Source organism: Saccostrea cucullata, unplaced genomic scaffold (assembly GCF_032062105.1).
Source record: "Saccostrea cucullata isolate Sc308-1 unplaced genomic scaffold, CSIRO_AGI_Scuc_v1 ctg2519, whole genome shotgun sequence".
NCBI lineage: Eukaryota > Metazoa > Mollusca > Bivalvia > Ostreida > Ostreidae > Saccostrea > Saccostrea cuccullata.
The window spans coordinates 1-15,351 of record NW_026935477.1 but is presented as its reverse complement, the minus strand read 5'-3'; the positions used below and the strand labels follow the sequence as shown (position 1 = coordinate 15,351).

The window sequence follows — 15,351 nt, the reverse complement described above, 5'->3', positions numbered from 1 at the left end:
TTCAGAGAGGAAAGGCTGAAAATGATCAATAAAATTTAACATATTACCCATAGTGAAAAGCAAAAAATGAAACTAGATAAAGGTCATCTGAATTAAATAATGATTTACTACTTTTGTTAGAAATACGAGGGGCGTTCAATAAATAATGTCATTGGGGCTCAGAAAGAAGCAAACGACGCTTTTCAATGATTTAGTCTTCATGATTTTACTTATTAATCTATCTTAATTCAAACACATGTCCGTAACATTTTGTATCCATTTTCTGATTGTTTTTGGAACTCATTTTTGGGTATGACCCTTAGTATACTGGAAAATGGCAGATCCAATGATTCCCCGGAGTTGTTTTTTCCTTCTGAAAGGTGTTTTATTTAAGTTTGGAAATAGAAACAAGTCAAAAGGTCAAAGATCTGGCAAATATTGTTAATGTGAAAAACATTAACTTTCTGTTTATCCCGTAAACCCCTTTACTCTTTTGGGCATGCGAATTTAAACGCTGTCATGAAGAAATTCAATGTAGTGGATTCCTGATTCTGGGTCCTTTCTCTGATAAACCTTTCGATTTCTTTGCAAAAAAACTGCTTTTTAGACACCTCCAGATATTAAACTGTCTCTCCGAATACGAATTTGAACAATAATACCACTGATATTTAAGAAAATTGCATATAAATTTGTTTTTGTGCTCTTGCATACCTTTGCTCTTGACAGACCTTCGCCGTTTTTATCAAGTACATCTTATGGTAAATTTTGTTTTAATGGTTTTAAGCAATAGATTCATGTTCCAATATCTGTTTGAATATAAAACAAACGTGGATTATTACAATTACTGATATTTTTAAATAATTGTTAAGACTTTTGTACACGCTGTCGTTTTCACTAATTTTTCAAAATACAGAGTGACCTTAGAGTACCAAGATTAATTACTGTCAAATAATTCTTAAAAACAGTGTAAACTACTCCCGATATGATGTCTATCAAATTTGCTATGTGTTTTAAAGTCAATCATACAACATCAAATATCATTTGTTGAAATTTGGCAAACAGTACATAAGTTGTTATAATTTTTGCTGGCAATGAGGGTACCTATTTTTGATACCCATTATATAAATTTTTATCTTTGAAATCCACCTGCTAATTTGTCTATAAAACAGGCATCGGTTGCTGTAAATGTCACAAATTTCAGTGAATATTTCTTTGGGATTTTTAACAAGTTTTACAGCAGCTTTAATTTTGCTTTTATTTTCACTCTTGTTTACTGATTCTTTATCATTCATTTATAATGCAGTGTCTCGAGTAGCCCTTGTTTCCCAGCTTGGGACTTGAATATAGTAATCCTTAATCCTTCTTTGATGTTTATGTATTAGTAAAATTAAAGAGTTTAAATATTCTTGGACCCGATTTGTATTTGTTTGTAAGCATATTAATGAAATGTGTTGTATTGCAAAATTTGGTAATCAAAGTTCAATTTAGTAGAAATATATCTATTCTGTTTTCTTTCCTTGTTGGAGACTATGGGTATAATGGAAACCGTATTGTTTTTTTCAGTTCTGATCTAACAAACAATTTAAATTCTTTTACCAACAAATACAATGGTATGAAATTCGAACTTTGTCCTGGTTTGCCAGTACTCTGAACAGACTATATAGCAATTCTTTTTTCACATCTGATTTTTCTAGATAAAGATATATATCTGAATATTTTATGGTAAACATCTTGAAAATGGAATCTCAAATTGCCAAGTCAACAAGTTTGTCATTTTCTGGCCTTTCATTTTTTCATAAGAGGAAATTCATTGAATGTAATAAAATTATTATTTAATACACTGGTATTTATTAAAATCATTATGCCAATTTAAAAGGAAAAGTTGCTGGCATAATTTAATTACACTGGGTAAGTGATGTAAGCTCAAATTCAATATCATATATACGTCTCCTTACGTTATTTAAAACGAGAATTATGTTTCATTCATATAGTTGTTACTGTATAAACGGAAGAGCTTCAATATGCGACCTTTACTCTGGCAAAAGGAAACAAAGATAGCATCTGATAGATAATTTATATCTGATAAGGCCAATTATCATTTTCAGTAGAATGAAACTTTAAAAATAACTCTTGATATCCTTGTGTTTGTCAACTTATTGGTTTATAGCTTGTCTCGTTTTAAAATAAAATTGATCACACGTAGAGCATGTTCTTACGAATAGATTAACCTATAAGTCGTTAATTAAGGCCCCTTCTACACCAGTGCAAAATTAAATTTAACATCATGAAAAATATATCGTATAAAGGGGTTAATATTGAGCTTATTTATCCAATTTTCAACTGAATTATGATATACATTTATCTTTTTACAAAAATGTTGGAAGACAACACAGTTTTATCAATGTACAAAAGAAATTAATCACTGTTAATTACTTTAGGAAACCAAATACATGTAAATAACATGTTTAGTTAATTTATCTTATACTTTTTTGATAACAAAGACACTTGAATTAAAAGAATTGAGTAATATATTGTAAATTTCAATTTTTTTTACAAATGTGTTTTGATCTAGAAAAGCAGATCACTCTAACTGCACAAAAATACCTTACAATCAGAAATCTTTGGTGTCAGTGTAAAAGAGCAGGTGCCAGTGCAAACATGGTTCTGTTTTTATGGCTAAAACATCTCGAATATGAAACTAAATTTGAATTGACCAGCAATCAGCGTAAATTCTTTTTTTTAATTCCACTATATGAAAAATTCAGAAATTCTGATTGATAATTAGGGTACTTCATCTCCATAAATGGAATAGATACTACAATAAATTAGATAATTAATCCCGATATTTTTACGATTTCCAAAATCCTTTGTGGTATTAGATTTTTGCAAAATATTCATGTTTTTATGTCTCATTTTCTGTTTGTAAATAATGTATTGACGCGCATTTTCCAAAATCCTTTAGTCCTGTTTCGGGAAAAATGCGTAAAATTTGATAATTTCATTGATATTGAGTAGCACGCTTTGTAAGATGTACGTCTAACTGTCAGATCTTTCATATGAAATACATTGAACTGACTAATTTGGCGATCTGCTCCTTATATACGAGTTGTAGGGAAGAATTGAAGAACGGGAAATATGACAGTTCTATGCCTATTTACAAAGCTCCCTATGTAATCTCATTATTTCATTTAAGTAAAGATGTACAGGTAAAATATTTTTGCCGAGAGATGCATCTCCATATATCGACATTTAAACATCCAAAAAAGGTTTCCTCGTATATCTCGAAATGAATAAAGACAAGAAAAATAATGTTCATATAGATAACCATATGACTTCATTTTTAAAAACATATAATTTTTCTTAAGAATTTGCCATTTTATACGTTTATTTCATGCAAAGTTTTTTCACAAAAAATCGAGTTCTAAACACACTGCATGGCGACTTATCTTATATAACCCTTATTTTTGCCATTTATATCACAATTGTTGGCACTGTGCTCATATTTCACAAACTATGAAAATTTTTAATATAACACAAAAATACAAATAATATTTGATGAACGTGTTTCTATACGAGGGGTCATCAAATGAGTTCGTGAATATCTCATAAAATTTAAACCATCTTTAGGTACATCATGTTGTAAGATTATCATGATATACTTAGTAGCATCATATTTTCTATCTAAAGAATAAACCATAAGTCATGAATTTTATTTTTTAATAAACTTGATAATATTTTTGTAAACAATGGTATGTCCATGCGGCGCAACCTCGAACACGACTTTTTTGCGACATTTGTAACTGACAAAAACTCTTTTGATATATGATCATTTGACATTTAATTAATACTGGGTATGTTTCATTAGTGAACACAATTGTTCCATAAAATATGAAATTTTCACTTCATTTCCAGAATGAAGTTTGAACAAAGTGTTTTATTCGTTAATTTTACACGGAATGTCCAAACGTTGTTACGTTTGAAAATGATAGGAGGAGGGGTTTCCGTTTCCAACATTCTAAAAGTTTTTAAATATTTTTTACACCTGAAATATGTTGAAACTGGCTACAGAGAAATAATATTCATTTCAAAAATTTTTTTAATGTCTAAATAGATTCAGAGAGAAAAAGGATACACAGTCAATGTTGATTTGCAGTCCTTCAAGGTTTTGTAAAAATCAATTTTTGAAGTCCAAAAATGACGTTGATCATGTGTTGTAGATATTGAACTCCCAAAAAGCAAAATATGCCGGTGTAAAGACGAAAAAATCCCCCATCGAATAATGACCGTTGGGGCAATTTTTCGACAGCGAAAAATGACCCCGGTCACTTTTGAAAAATTAAACAATGACCCTTTTGCCTGTAAAAAAGTGTCACTTCCCTAAAAATTTGCAGAACCAACGTGAAGAAAAATGAGCTTGTCATGTAAAATGACCCCCTGTAGATTAAAGCTAATATTTTTTAGCAAATTTCAAAATTGGATAAAGAGGCATATTGACCAAAATGCTCACCTGAGCTTATTGGGAATAAACTGATTTATTTGTATTTTTGCATAACATAATACAATTATTCATATTTTAAGGTAAATGCAATGATTCAGAATCTAAAGGAGTAAAAGATTTATCAAGCCTTAGAGGGTAAGGTAAACATTGTTTTTTGATGGTGGAAATCATCGAACTAACAGAAAAAATCAGCAGTATTATATATTATTATATCCTCCGCTTGAAAAGCGGGAGGGTATATAGTTTTTAAGAAAAGGGGGTATTGTGTGTCTGTTACGCTTTGAGGTATCCATCTCTTATCCGCAAATCCTCATATATAAAAAGATTTGTTTGTGAAACAGCTATGCCCCTGTATGGCAACATAGCGAGATTAAACTTTTCTTAAATGCAATTTAAATAAATTGATACCCAAAGTAGGGTCTTCTTACAAGAAATACAACTGCAAAATAGGAAATCCCTAGCACCACTTGTTCAAAAGTAATGGCTAAGGATAAGTTTTTGAAAGGTAGGTCAAACTGAAAGGTCAAAGTTTGATTTCTGTGATAGAAAATGTTTAATGTAACAAGGATTACATATGTGAAGTATGAATACCCTAGCTCTCACCGTTGAAAAGTTATGGCCAAGGTAAAAAAATCATAAGTACGGAAAACTCCAAGGTCAAGGTCAAAAGGTCAAGGTCTTTTAGTATCCAATGAAAGGTAATGCCAAAAAACTACATATTTGAAGTAGAGTACATGAATATCCACCGTTTAAAAGTTATGGCCAAAGTAAAAATTTGGCATTTTTGTTAATTATGGGATAAACATCTGAGGTAAAGGTCAAATTTGGTGGTACCCAAAGTAAGGTCTTGTCACAAGGAATATACATACATGTATTAAATATGAAAGTCATAGCTCCAATAAATGAAAAGTTTTGGTAAAGGTTTAGGTTTTTGCGAGGACAAACAAACCGCCAGATAAAAACGGACATACAGACGAACACGATACAACAATATACCCCGAATCTTCGATTACGGGGACATAAGGAGAAATGGTCTTCTATTAACTTTTCGTATTAATATACATTATAAAAAAGACGTTACAACAATGAAAATGTTTTGTTATGATTTTCATATTAAATTCTCTGAAAAATATACTTTTTCAGAACTGAGTAAAAGGGTGGAGTAAAACAAGAATAAAGGCAGAACCTATGTCGGAAAAGTCTTTGTCACAAGATTTTCAAACTTTTCAAAATGATAAATTAGTACTTGCTCATCAATCAGTTAAGATATCATGATATGTTTCCTTGTTTTTTAATCTAGAACAGGCTGTGAAATGTTGGTATTTAATATTTACATACTACAACTTCACATTTTCAAATATTTTTAATCCCTGCATAAAGGGAATATGAAAAAATCACAAAAATACTTCTTCAAACAGTGGCCGTTCCATAAACTTTTTTAACTGAATAATATTTAACAATATTTTATCAAGAATAATTTCTATTTTATTCAATTAACATAAAAGATAAGTCCACCATTAATAAAAATAAACAATGAAATTATTTTTAGTCAATTATTCACCCTATATTTGTAAATATTTTTAGACGTCTTCGTCACAATGTTTTCAATCTTCAATATGATGAAGAACATAGCCAAATGATTACAAAAAATGATTAAAATATATACCTTTCCACTCTAACTAATGAAAGATAGGCTATTTACCGATACTCATATTCTTGACCTTTTTGCACTTACACGGGATTTAATAATTAAATGACTGTTTGGGGTTACTTTCAGATTAAATATTTATCAGAAATTGTACTTTTTCTTTAAAAAGATCATATTTATTATAAAAATTGTAATCAAACACCAAAAATATGAATAGGTAACAAATAATTGTTAAAAGGAATGCACATCATTTCATTATAGATATCACACAAAAAAAATGTACACACGATCAAATGATCTACAACACGTACATCTTTGAATTAGACACATTTCATCAAGATATTACACTATATAGCTGGCAACTAAAGATTTCTTACGATTTATGCATTCCTTCAAAATGGTTACATACCATTCAAATTATTACAAAAGTTGTATGTACATTGTAATTTCATTAATTAGATAGTCTTGGGTTTGTCAACTTCAGGTCTAGATCTAGTAAATAAAAACAGCCTACATATTTTCTCTTATTCCAGAAATATATTGCCATTAAGCATTATAAATTAAAAAAGTATATGTTGAATCAAGATTATGTTGGCATGATTGCATTCTGTGAATTTCAAACTGCAGTATTTTTACCATTTTTATTGAAGCTGTCAAGTACGGGAAAAAGTGGCATTTAATTAATTTTGACGTCTTAATAGGTTAGCACAGGTTTAACACATAGACAAGTTATGATGTAGTTGGAAGAAAATACGTAACTGAAAAGAAATGTAATGAATACTGTGTGCTAAATGGAAAAGTTTATGTCTACAGATAGTTTTTGCATTAGAATGATATTATTTTACGAGGGCTGTTCTATAAATAATGTCCTGAACTATATGACATACATTATAGATATCATATGACATTAAACTTGACTTTCTCTCATTATTGAATCTTTCATTGAATTTAAAACAGTTTATGTGACCATTTTTTATATTCACAGTTTCATCGTGCGAAGCTGGGAAACAAGGGTTTTTCGAGACACTGCATTATAATTGAATGGTAAAGAATCAGTAAACTAGAGTGAAAATAAAAGCTTCATTAAAGCTGTCGTAAAACTTGTTAAAAATCCCAAAGAAATATTCACTGAAACATGTGACATTTACAGCAACAAGTGCCTGTTTTATAGACAAAAGAGCAGGTGGATTTCAATGATAAAAAATTATATAATGGGCATCAAAAATGTGTACGGTCCTTGCCACCAAAAATTATAACAACTTATGTACTGTTCGACAAATTTCAACAAAGAATATTTAATGATGTATGATTGACTTTAAGATACATAGCAAATTTGATAGACATCACATCGGGGGTAGTTAACACTGAATTTCAGAAACGTTTGACGGTAAAAAAGCTTTATACTCAAAGGTCACCCCATATTTTGAAAAAAGTGTGAAAACGACACCGTGTACAAAATTGTCATAATAATTATTTTAAGATATCAGTAATTGTAGTTATCCACGTTAGTTTTATTTTCAAACAGATATTGGAACATGAATCTATTGCTTAAAACCCTAAAAGCAAAATTTGCTATAAGAAGTACTTGATAAAAGCGGCGAATGTCTGACAAGTGCACAGGTATGCAAGAAGCACGAACAAGATTTTTTCAAACATTAGTGGTACTGTTGCTGCAAAATCGTATTCGGAGACACAGTTTAATTTCTGAAGAAGTCTAGAAAGCACTTTTTTGGTCAAAAAATCAAAAGGTTTATTAGAGGAAATTGCAGAATCAGGAATCCACTACATTAAATTTCTTCAAGACAGCGTCCAAACACGCATGCCCTGAAGAGTTAAGGGGTGTTTGGGATAGACAGAAAGTTAATGTTTTTTAGCATAGACGATCTCGCCAGATCTGTGACCTTTTGACTCGTTTCTATTTCCAAACTTAGAAAAAACACCTTTCAGAAGGAAGAAACAAGTCCGGGAAATCACTGGATCTGCCATTTTCCAGTATACTAAGGGTCATTCCCAAAGAGAATTGTGCAAAAATGACCAGAAATTGGATAAAAATGTTTACGTACGTGTATTTTACTTAAAAGATATTAATTAGTAAATTCATGAAGACTTAATCATTGAAAAGCGTCTTTGCTTCTCTCTGAGCACAGAGGACATTATTTATTGAACAGCCCTCGTAAAGCCTATAGCTATACAGAGCATATTTTTAGGTCTTATACTTACCCCACCCCCTTTTCTTATTTAGGAGGAAGTCGATATTGAACAAAAGCCAAAAAAAAACCACCCTACTTTTATTTTTCTATTAGAAGGAATTAAAAATAAGCTAAAAATAATTAATTTTTCTACTAATTTTTAACTGTTACTTTGCCACAATACTTTCAAGTATACATGTACCTCCACCAACATTTAAAGTATGCTTTGATCATGGCGAAGAAAATTATGATATGATAGTACTTGTGTAAAGGCTTAACTTTATTTCAATATTTTATCTAGAGCCTCTTTTCAGAATTATTGAAAAGTATAGAGTTTTATTTATATTTTTGCTTTTCATTTATTATTTTTTTTTTTTGTTTTGATTTAACGTAATGTTTTTTTTGGGGGGGGGGGATCTCTTCCTCTTTCATTGTCAAATAGGATTTGCCAAACTTAAACAAACTAAAAGTTGAAATGACGGAAAATTTAATTTTTCCTATTAAAGAGTATTTAAACCTGATTTTTGCAGGGTTTGATTTCTAAAAACAAGTGAAATATCATTCTTTAAGCAAATATTATAAGGAGGAATATTAAAAAGAAATTCTATTTACTTAACAATTAAAGAATCTCTTTTCGAACACAATTTTAGCATTGAAAGACTACGTGAATCTTTTAATTATTTCGTACGACTATTTGTATTTTTCTGGTTACAGAAAATGTAAAAATTAGTTTCGCTGTAAAAAAAAATATCAAAGAGTGTATATTTTGTATCACTTTAAAGGGGGTGATTTTTTCAATGGGGGTCATTATTTTATAGGACTAACATCTTGAATTGATCGACCCTAAACTCTGTTTTCTACGAAAAATGATTTTTTTTCTACGGGTGGGGTCATTTTTTATCGTGAAAAATGACCCAGTCATTGTTGGATGGGGGTCAATATTCGTCTTTACACCGGCATAATCAAGCGAAGATCTCGATCCAATGTGTTAATCCATTTGAAATATTATTTTCATTGAAGGCAATTAACTGTTCATGACATTGTAAAGTCATATAAACAAGGCGGGTTTAAGTCCTTACTCAGCTCCAGGGAATCTCATAAAAAAGTGTATTAGGTAGAAGAGCGGACATTTAAAAAAACAATTACGTTATCGGACGTCATGAGAAGAAACGACGACAGCGCCGGTGATCATATAATGTCGTTTTCATTTTATAACTTTTTGGCAAATAATGAACATTCAGTTCGGCTAAAATTTTCAACATTTCTTTATTTTTTGTTGTTTTATGTTCTTTATAAATTTTGATCGCACAGATTACATAGTACTAATTTTATAGTCTCAGTCCACGAACTTTTTGATAACCCCTCGTAAATCAATCTGTTGTATTTAAAAATTTTCCCAAATTAGATAACTCTTTTACATTTTGACTACTCAATTTAACTTACAACTTTAAACACTTGGTTTGACATAATAATATATACTTCTTAATGTACATACTTCTCAGATTTTCATAAAATGGACATGCATTTTAGTTACAGTTTTATTTATTTTATATTTCCTTAAATTTTCATGAAGATTTTAAATATTCAAATCCTATTTGCACCGAGTCTCGAATATGCTGCTGTACGTTACTTTGAAGATTCTCTTTTAATACTGAGGCCCGTAGTTACACGGGGAGAGGGAATTTTTAAATTAGGGGATTTTCTTGACACTTTATTTTTAGACAGTTGGCCTTTGCTCGATTCTTTTTTTTCAAATTTATTTATCAATTTTATTTATTTATTTATTTATTTATTTATTTATTTATTTATTTATTTACGTAAATAAATTTCTTCAAAATGTTTGGATTTAATATTTAATATTAAATCTATTTCTGTTCTATTTTCTGTTCATTTTCATATTTTATATAATTTTGTCTTTTATTTATTGATTGCTTTATGATATTGGCCTGCTAGCTTTGATAGATTAGTCATAAGAAACCATGCAAATACGTAAGTTGTATATGTAAAGCTTAACCCGGCTCTCACTTGTCACTCGTTTTATAATACTCTAGATTGATCACGGCCCACTTGGTTCTAGAAATACCCTAATTTTGTACCGGAAGTGTAAAAGATAACCTTTCGCGTTCGCTTGAATTCGGGAAAATCCCTGTGGTTCTGATGAAGAATAGATCAGGGACCGGGGTCTAAATTGAAGCTTTACAGGATAAAAGTGTTTATTATTTGGAGGTATCTGTAAAGAGGTAAGGACATAATTATATAACACCTACAAACGTCACCGCCTCGCCGGGGTTCATTCCAAAATATCTTCTCTTTGTTTATCCAGTCTATAAAGTAATTAAAATGCAGAAATTCCGGAATGTTTTTTATTTTTATTTTATAATGAGATTCAGACAGTTAACTTTTCCATTTCTATATTGTATACATATCAGTTTAAATCGCATGGTTGTTCAAGTTATAAAAAATTATTTGCGATATCGAAAAAGCATTGCACAATGCATTTTCTCATCGGTGAATCCTTTTAAAATTTGACTTTAATTGAGCAACATTCTGTTTTTAACTAAACGTAACTTTCAGTTTGTTTATTGTTGTTAAAATATTCATGAAATGTAAAGTACACGGTAATATTTATTGTCTGGGGTCATGGGTCAACCCACACAGCTGTGTGATTGTCATGTGACCTTACATAACCATTCAGAAAAATTTACTGCCACCAAAATATTACAAAATAAGTTAAACATGAGGGTGTGTGATTACTTAACTGTTAAAGTAATCTAAGAGGTTATTAACTAGAATGATCTGAGTTCCTGCATGTATTACATAAATATCTTCTAAATTAAAGTTTTCCAGAATGAGGCCTCCGTAATTTTTAATTAAATGGAAGAAAATTCATCAGAGTCTTACGTAACGGGAGATAACACACAGAATCAGACAGACACAGACAGAATGACGGAGAGAGCCCGGGGGGAAAAGTTAGCCATGGATCAGATGATGTGGGATGATGAAGAAGAAGAAGATGATGAGAATGAAGATGACGGAGATGAAGACATCGATGATAATGATGAGGAAGGTTTGTGAAGAGATGATGATACATTGTAGTAATAAGAGTTTGATACTATTAAACAGTGATAGGAAATCCTCAACAAAACAAAATCACAGGTACAATGACTTGTCTTCAAAGATAATGTATTGTCATGACAGGTGTGGTATGCATATTTATAAACTGCTTCACAGTGTTTCCTGGCTCAACAAGATCAGTGTTGTTAAAAGTGATCTTAGAAATGCCAAAGTCAAAGCTACACAGACTATAGGAATAAAACTGGGGAGTAATCAGTGTTACTGTCTAGCATTGAATACTTAATGAAAATCTGTAATAGTTAATTTTAAAATAATAACATTAATTTTATTTGAATAACTAGACTTTATAATTATTCTTTTTTATAAATTATGATTCCGTTCTTTAGATGAGGAAGACTCGGCCAGCAGTGAACAGAGCGATGAGGAGGAAGACGAGATAGAAGAAGAAGAGGACAAAAGTAAGTCTCCTCTCCAAACATTGTCAATAACAAGCAGGACAACTAATCTGTTGACATTTAACTGTTAACACCCTTAAAGTAAATCACACCATCTTGTCCACAAACTTACGTTCAGTTCTAATACATGAGTGAAAATATGCAAATTTTTAATGAAGTTAATTATTGAATGAGGAAGATTGCACTTATTTTTTTCAATTTATACATGTTTACATTATTTTAGTGGTTTACATAGGTCTTTGTAACAGAGGAATCCTTTGTTGTTTCTCTCTCAGGTCCATGTTCAGCGGAGGCAGATGAAAGGTTAGAGGTCAGAAGGTCAGAGGTCAAGGAGGAAATAGAGGAAACAAAGGAAGAGGAGACAAGGACTGACCTCCCCGACCAGAAACAGACAGATGTAAAGACGGCAGAACCGGCGACCAAAAAACCGACAGACGTGACGACGGCAGAACCGGCGACCAAAAAACGCAAACGAAAGCGAGCCACCGGGGAAAAGGGCAAGAGGAAAAAATCCAAGAAAATGAAACCCTCCACATTACGGAGGAATATTAGGTGTGTAGCCATGGTAGCAGAAAAAAAAATTATTAGCATGATTAGAGTGTGGTTCTTGTTTAGATAATCTGGTCACATTATAATTCTTTATTTTGTGCCCCTTCCCTTTCCTTAACTGCAATGACTTTCTAGACCTGTACTTGTACCAAGCTGTATAATATATTGGACATATTATTTGTGTTATTAAACCTAATGCATTGTTAATAACCCTTAAAATAACACAGTCGATTGTTAATTATTGTATAAATTATCTTATCAATCATAGAACATATAATTTACCCTGTCTAAAGTTCTAAAAGGAATTGTCTTCACAGGAAGTTCAAATCACTGCACTGTTGTTATAACGTTAAAATTCAGCATTATACTTAAGTTATTTGTTTTTTTTCTTCCTGCTTTTCTAGTAACTTCTGTAAATTTATCTATTAACATGAGAAATGACAGTACTATTGGAAGAAACAGATTTCTTTTAAATTAGCATTAAGAAATATCTTACTTATATTACTATGGTAACAGGGACATCCTTAAAGAGAATGACCTTGACAAAGAGACCTTGGATGCCCAGCAGGAAGAAGCGATGCGTCGTCAGAGGATTCTAGAGGTACAGAAAGCCCTAGAGGAGCAACGAAAGAAAGAGATGGAAGAAAACGACTCCCAACTCAAGTCTCTGCTACAGAGTAAGTGTTTAGAAGGTTTAGGAAAGCAAAGAGATGGAGGAACCTTATTCAGTTGTCTGTCGGCAGTTAAACACAGAGGGCTGCTCCCAGTACTGAGGGAAATTTGTATTCTGATCTGTAGCCAGATGAGGCATATTAAGTAGAGTGTATACAGTGAACATAGATATGACTTGTAGATGTATTTCAGTGGATGATCTTATTTATCTGTGTTGTATTTCAGTGGATGATGTTATTTATCTGGTATCTGTGTTGTATTTCAGTGGATGATGTTATTTATGTGGTATCTGTGTTGTATTTCAGTGGATGATGTTATTTATCTGGTATCTGTGTTGTATTTCAGTGGATGATGTTATTTATCTTATATCTTTATGTTATATATTTCAGTGGATGATGAAGATAAGAGCAGTGATGTTATATATCTGGACAGCAGTGACGAGGGGCGATCAAGAAGGAAATCCAAAGGTATCAATTTACTTCTAGTTTTCAGTGTTGACAGATGTTTGTGTTGTATGGTATCATTAAACATCAATAAATAGAGACACATCTTTGTGATATTTCTTTTTCATAGGAGCGATATTTATGCTTGTAATAAGTGATTTATTATATAGACCCCCTCCTTCTATCCCTAATTTTCATTGACCATCCTAAAATAAAGAGACAGACAGTTATGGAATTGAAATGAGAATTGAATACTGTATACAGGGTTATTTTTGCCCTATGTTATTTTCGCACTTTCACACTTAGAAAATATTTTGCCCCGTTTTAAATTGCCTTGATAAAATTCTTTTATAGAAATCATACTGTGCTTTTTAGAGTCAGTCACCTCTGACATGCTGAGTTGGGCAAACGGGTGAAAATAAAGTGGGATGAAAATTTCCCTGTATACAGTAGATATTTTAGGTTTATTTATTTTATACAGACAGTGATGTGATAGAACTGATAGTGATACTTAACTTTTGTTTTCTGTGTGTTTTACAGACAGTGATGTAACTGATGCTTCATTATTTTATATAGACAGTGACGTGATAGAACTGACGCTTTATGTTTATTTTCTGTGTGTAATACAGTGCTTTACTTTTACTTTCTGTTTACAGACAGTGACGTGATAGAACTGATGCTCTATTTTATTTTCTGTGTGTTATACAGTGCTTTACTTTTACTTTCTGTTTACAGACAGTGATGTGATAGAACTGAGCAGCGATGAGGAGGATATTCTGATGACGAAAGACGAAGACAACGAGGTGGACCCCGAGGATCCAAACAATGCCGGCAGTCACATCAACGACGCCCTCAACGTCCACGACGACTTCGGCCGAGTGTTGGTCAACATCGGGCATCCATCCGACGAACCAGACATATTTCTGGCTCCCCAGATAGCTAGATACATCAAAAAACACCAGGTTAGATAATGTCACAGATAGCTAGATACATAAAAAACACCAGGTTAGATAATATCTAGATTAATCTGATACTGTATACATTGTACACGACTGGTTAACATGTAAAGATATATTTATTGTTCGCATATTGTCTGATTATCCAGTCATTATATCTTTCATAGGTATTCATCATTAGTTTTATATAATTTCTGGAAGAAAATCATTGGAAATGAAATAGTGTTTTTTGTTGAGATTTTTGAACACTGTTTCTACCCCTTGTATTGTAGATTGGTGGTGTTCGGTTCCTGTATGACAATCTATATTGTTGAGATTTTTAACACTGTTTTTACCCCTTTGATTATAGATTGGTGGTGTTCGGTTCCTGTATGACAATCTTATCGAGTCCCTGAGCCGGTTTCGTAACAGCCCTGGTTTCGGTTGTATTCTGGCTCACAGTATGGGTTTGGGTAAGACGATTCAGATGATCTCCTTTGTGGACGTGTTCCTGAGATGTGCCAAGGCCCGCACGGTTCTCCTGATTGTCCCGATTAACACACTACAGAACTGGATGGCCGAGTTCAACATGTGGTGTCCCTCCCAAGATATGGTGGGAGATCTAGGAACTGATCATGTGATCCCCAGACCGTTCAACGTGTACCTCCTCAACGATAACTTCAAATCCACAGGGGCCAGGGCCAAGGTCATAGGTAGGTCAAAAGGTCTTAGTAGGTCAAAAGGTTATAGGTAGGTCAGAGGTCAATGTCTGCCCTATAAACCAGTATCATGATTACTGAATGACATATAACTAAAGAGTGTGATAACTTTTAGTCCCTTACAAACAATGAACCTCTGTACATGAATGAAAATATGTTTTGATTTCTCGTGCAAAATTTAAAAAAATT

At 31.9% G+C, this 15,351-nt stretch overlaps 1 protein-coding gene across 1 annotated transcript; it reads left to right on the top strand.

The window, feature by feature from the left end:
- Positions 1-10,416: 10,416 nt before the first annotated feature.
- LOC134242980 (helicase ARIP4-like) lies at positions 10,417-15,156 on the top strand (the record flags this gene model as incomplete). Its single annotated transcript, XM_062725193.1, has 8 exons — positions 10,417-10,554; positions 11,154-11,381; positions 11,776-11,847; positions 12,120-12,396; positions 12,910-13,070; positions 13,455-13,532; positions 14,244-14,470; positions 14,814-15,156. Coding segments are annotated over exons 2-8 (1,351 nt in total), but the record flags the coding sequence as incomplete, so codon positions are not given.
- Between the last annotated feature and the right edge of the window lie 195 nt (positions 15,157-15,351).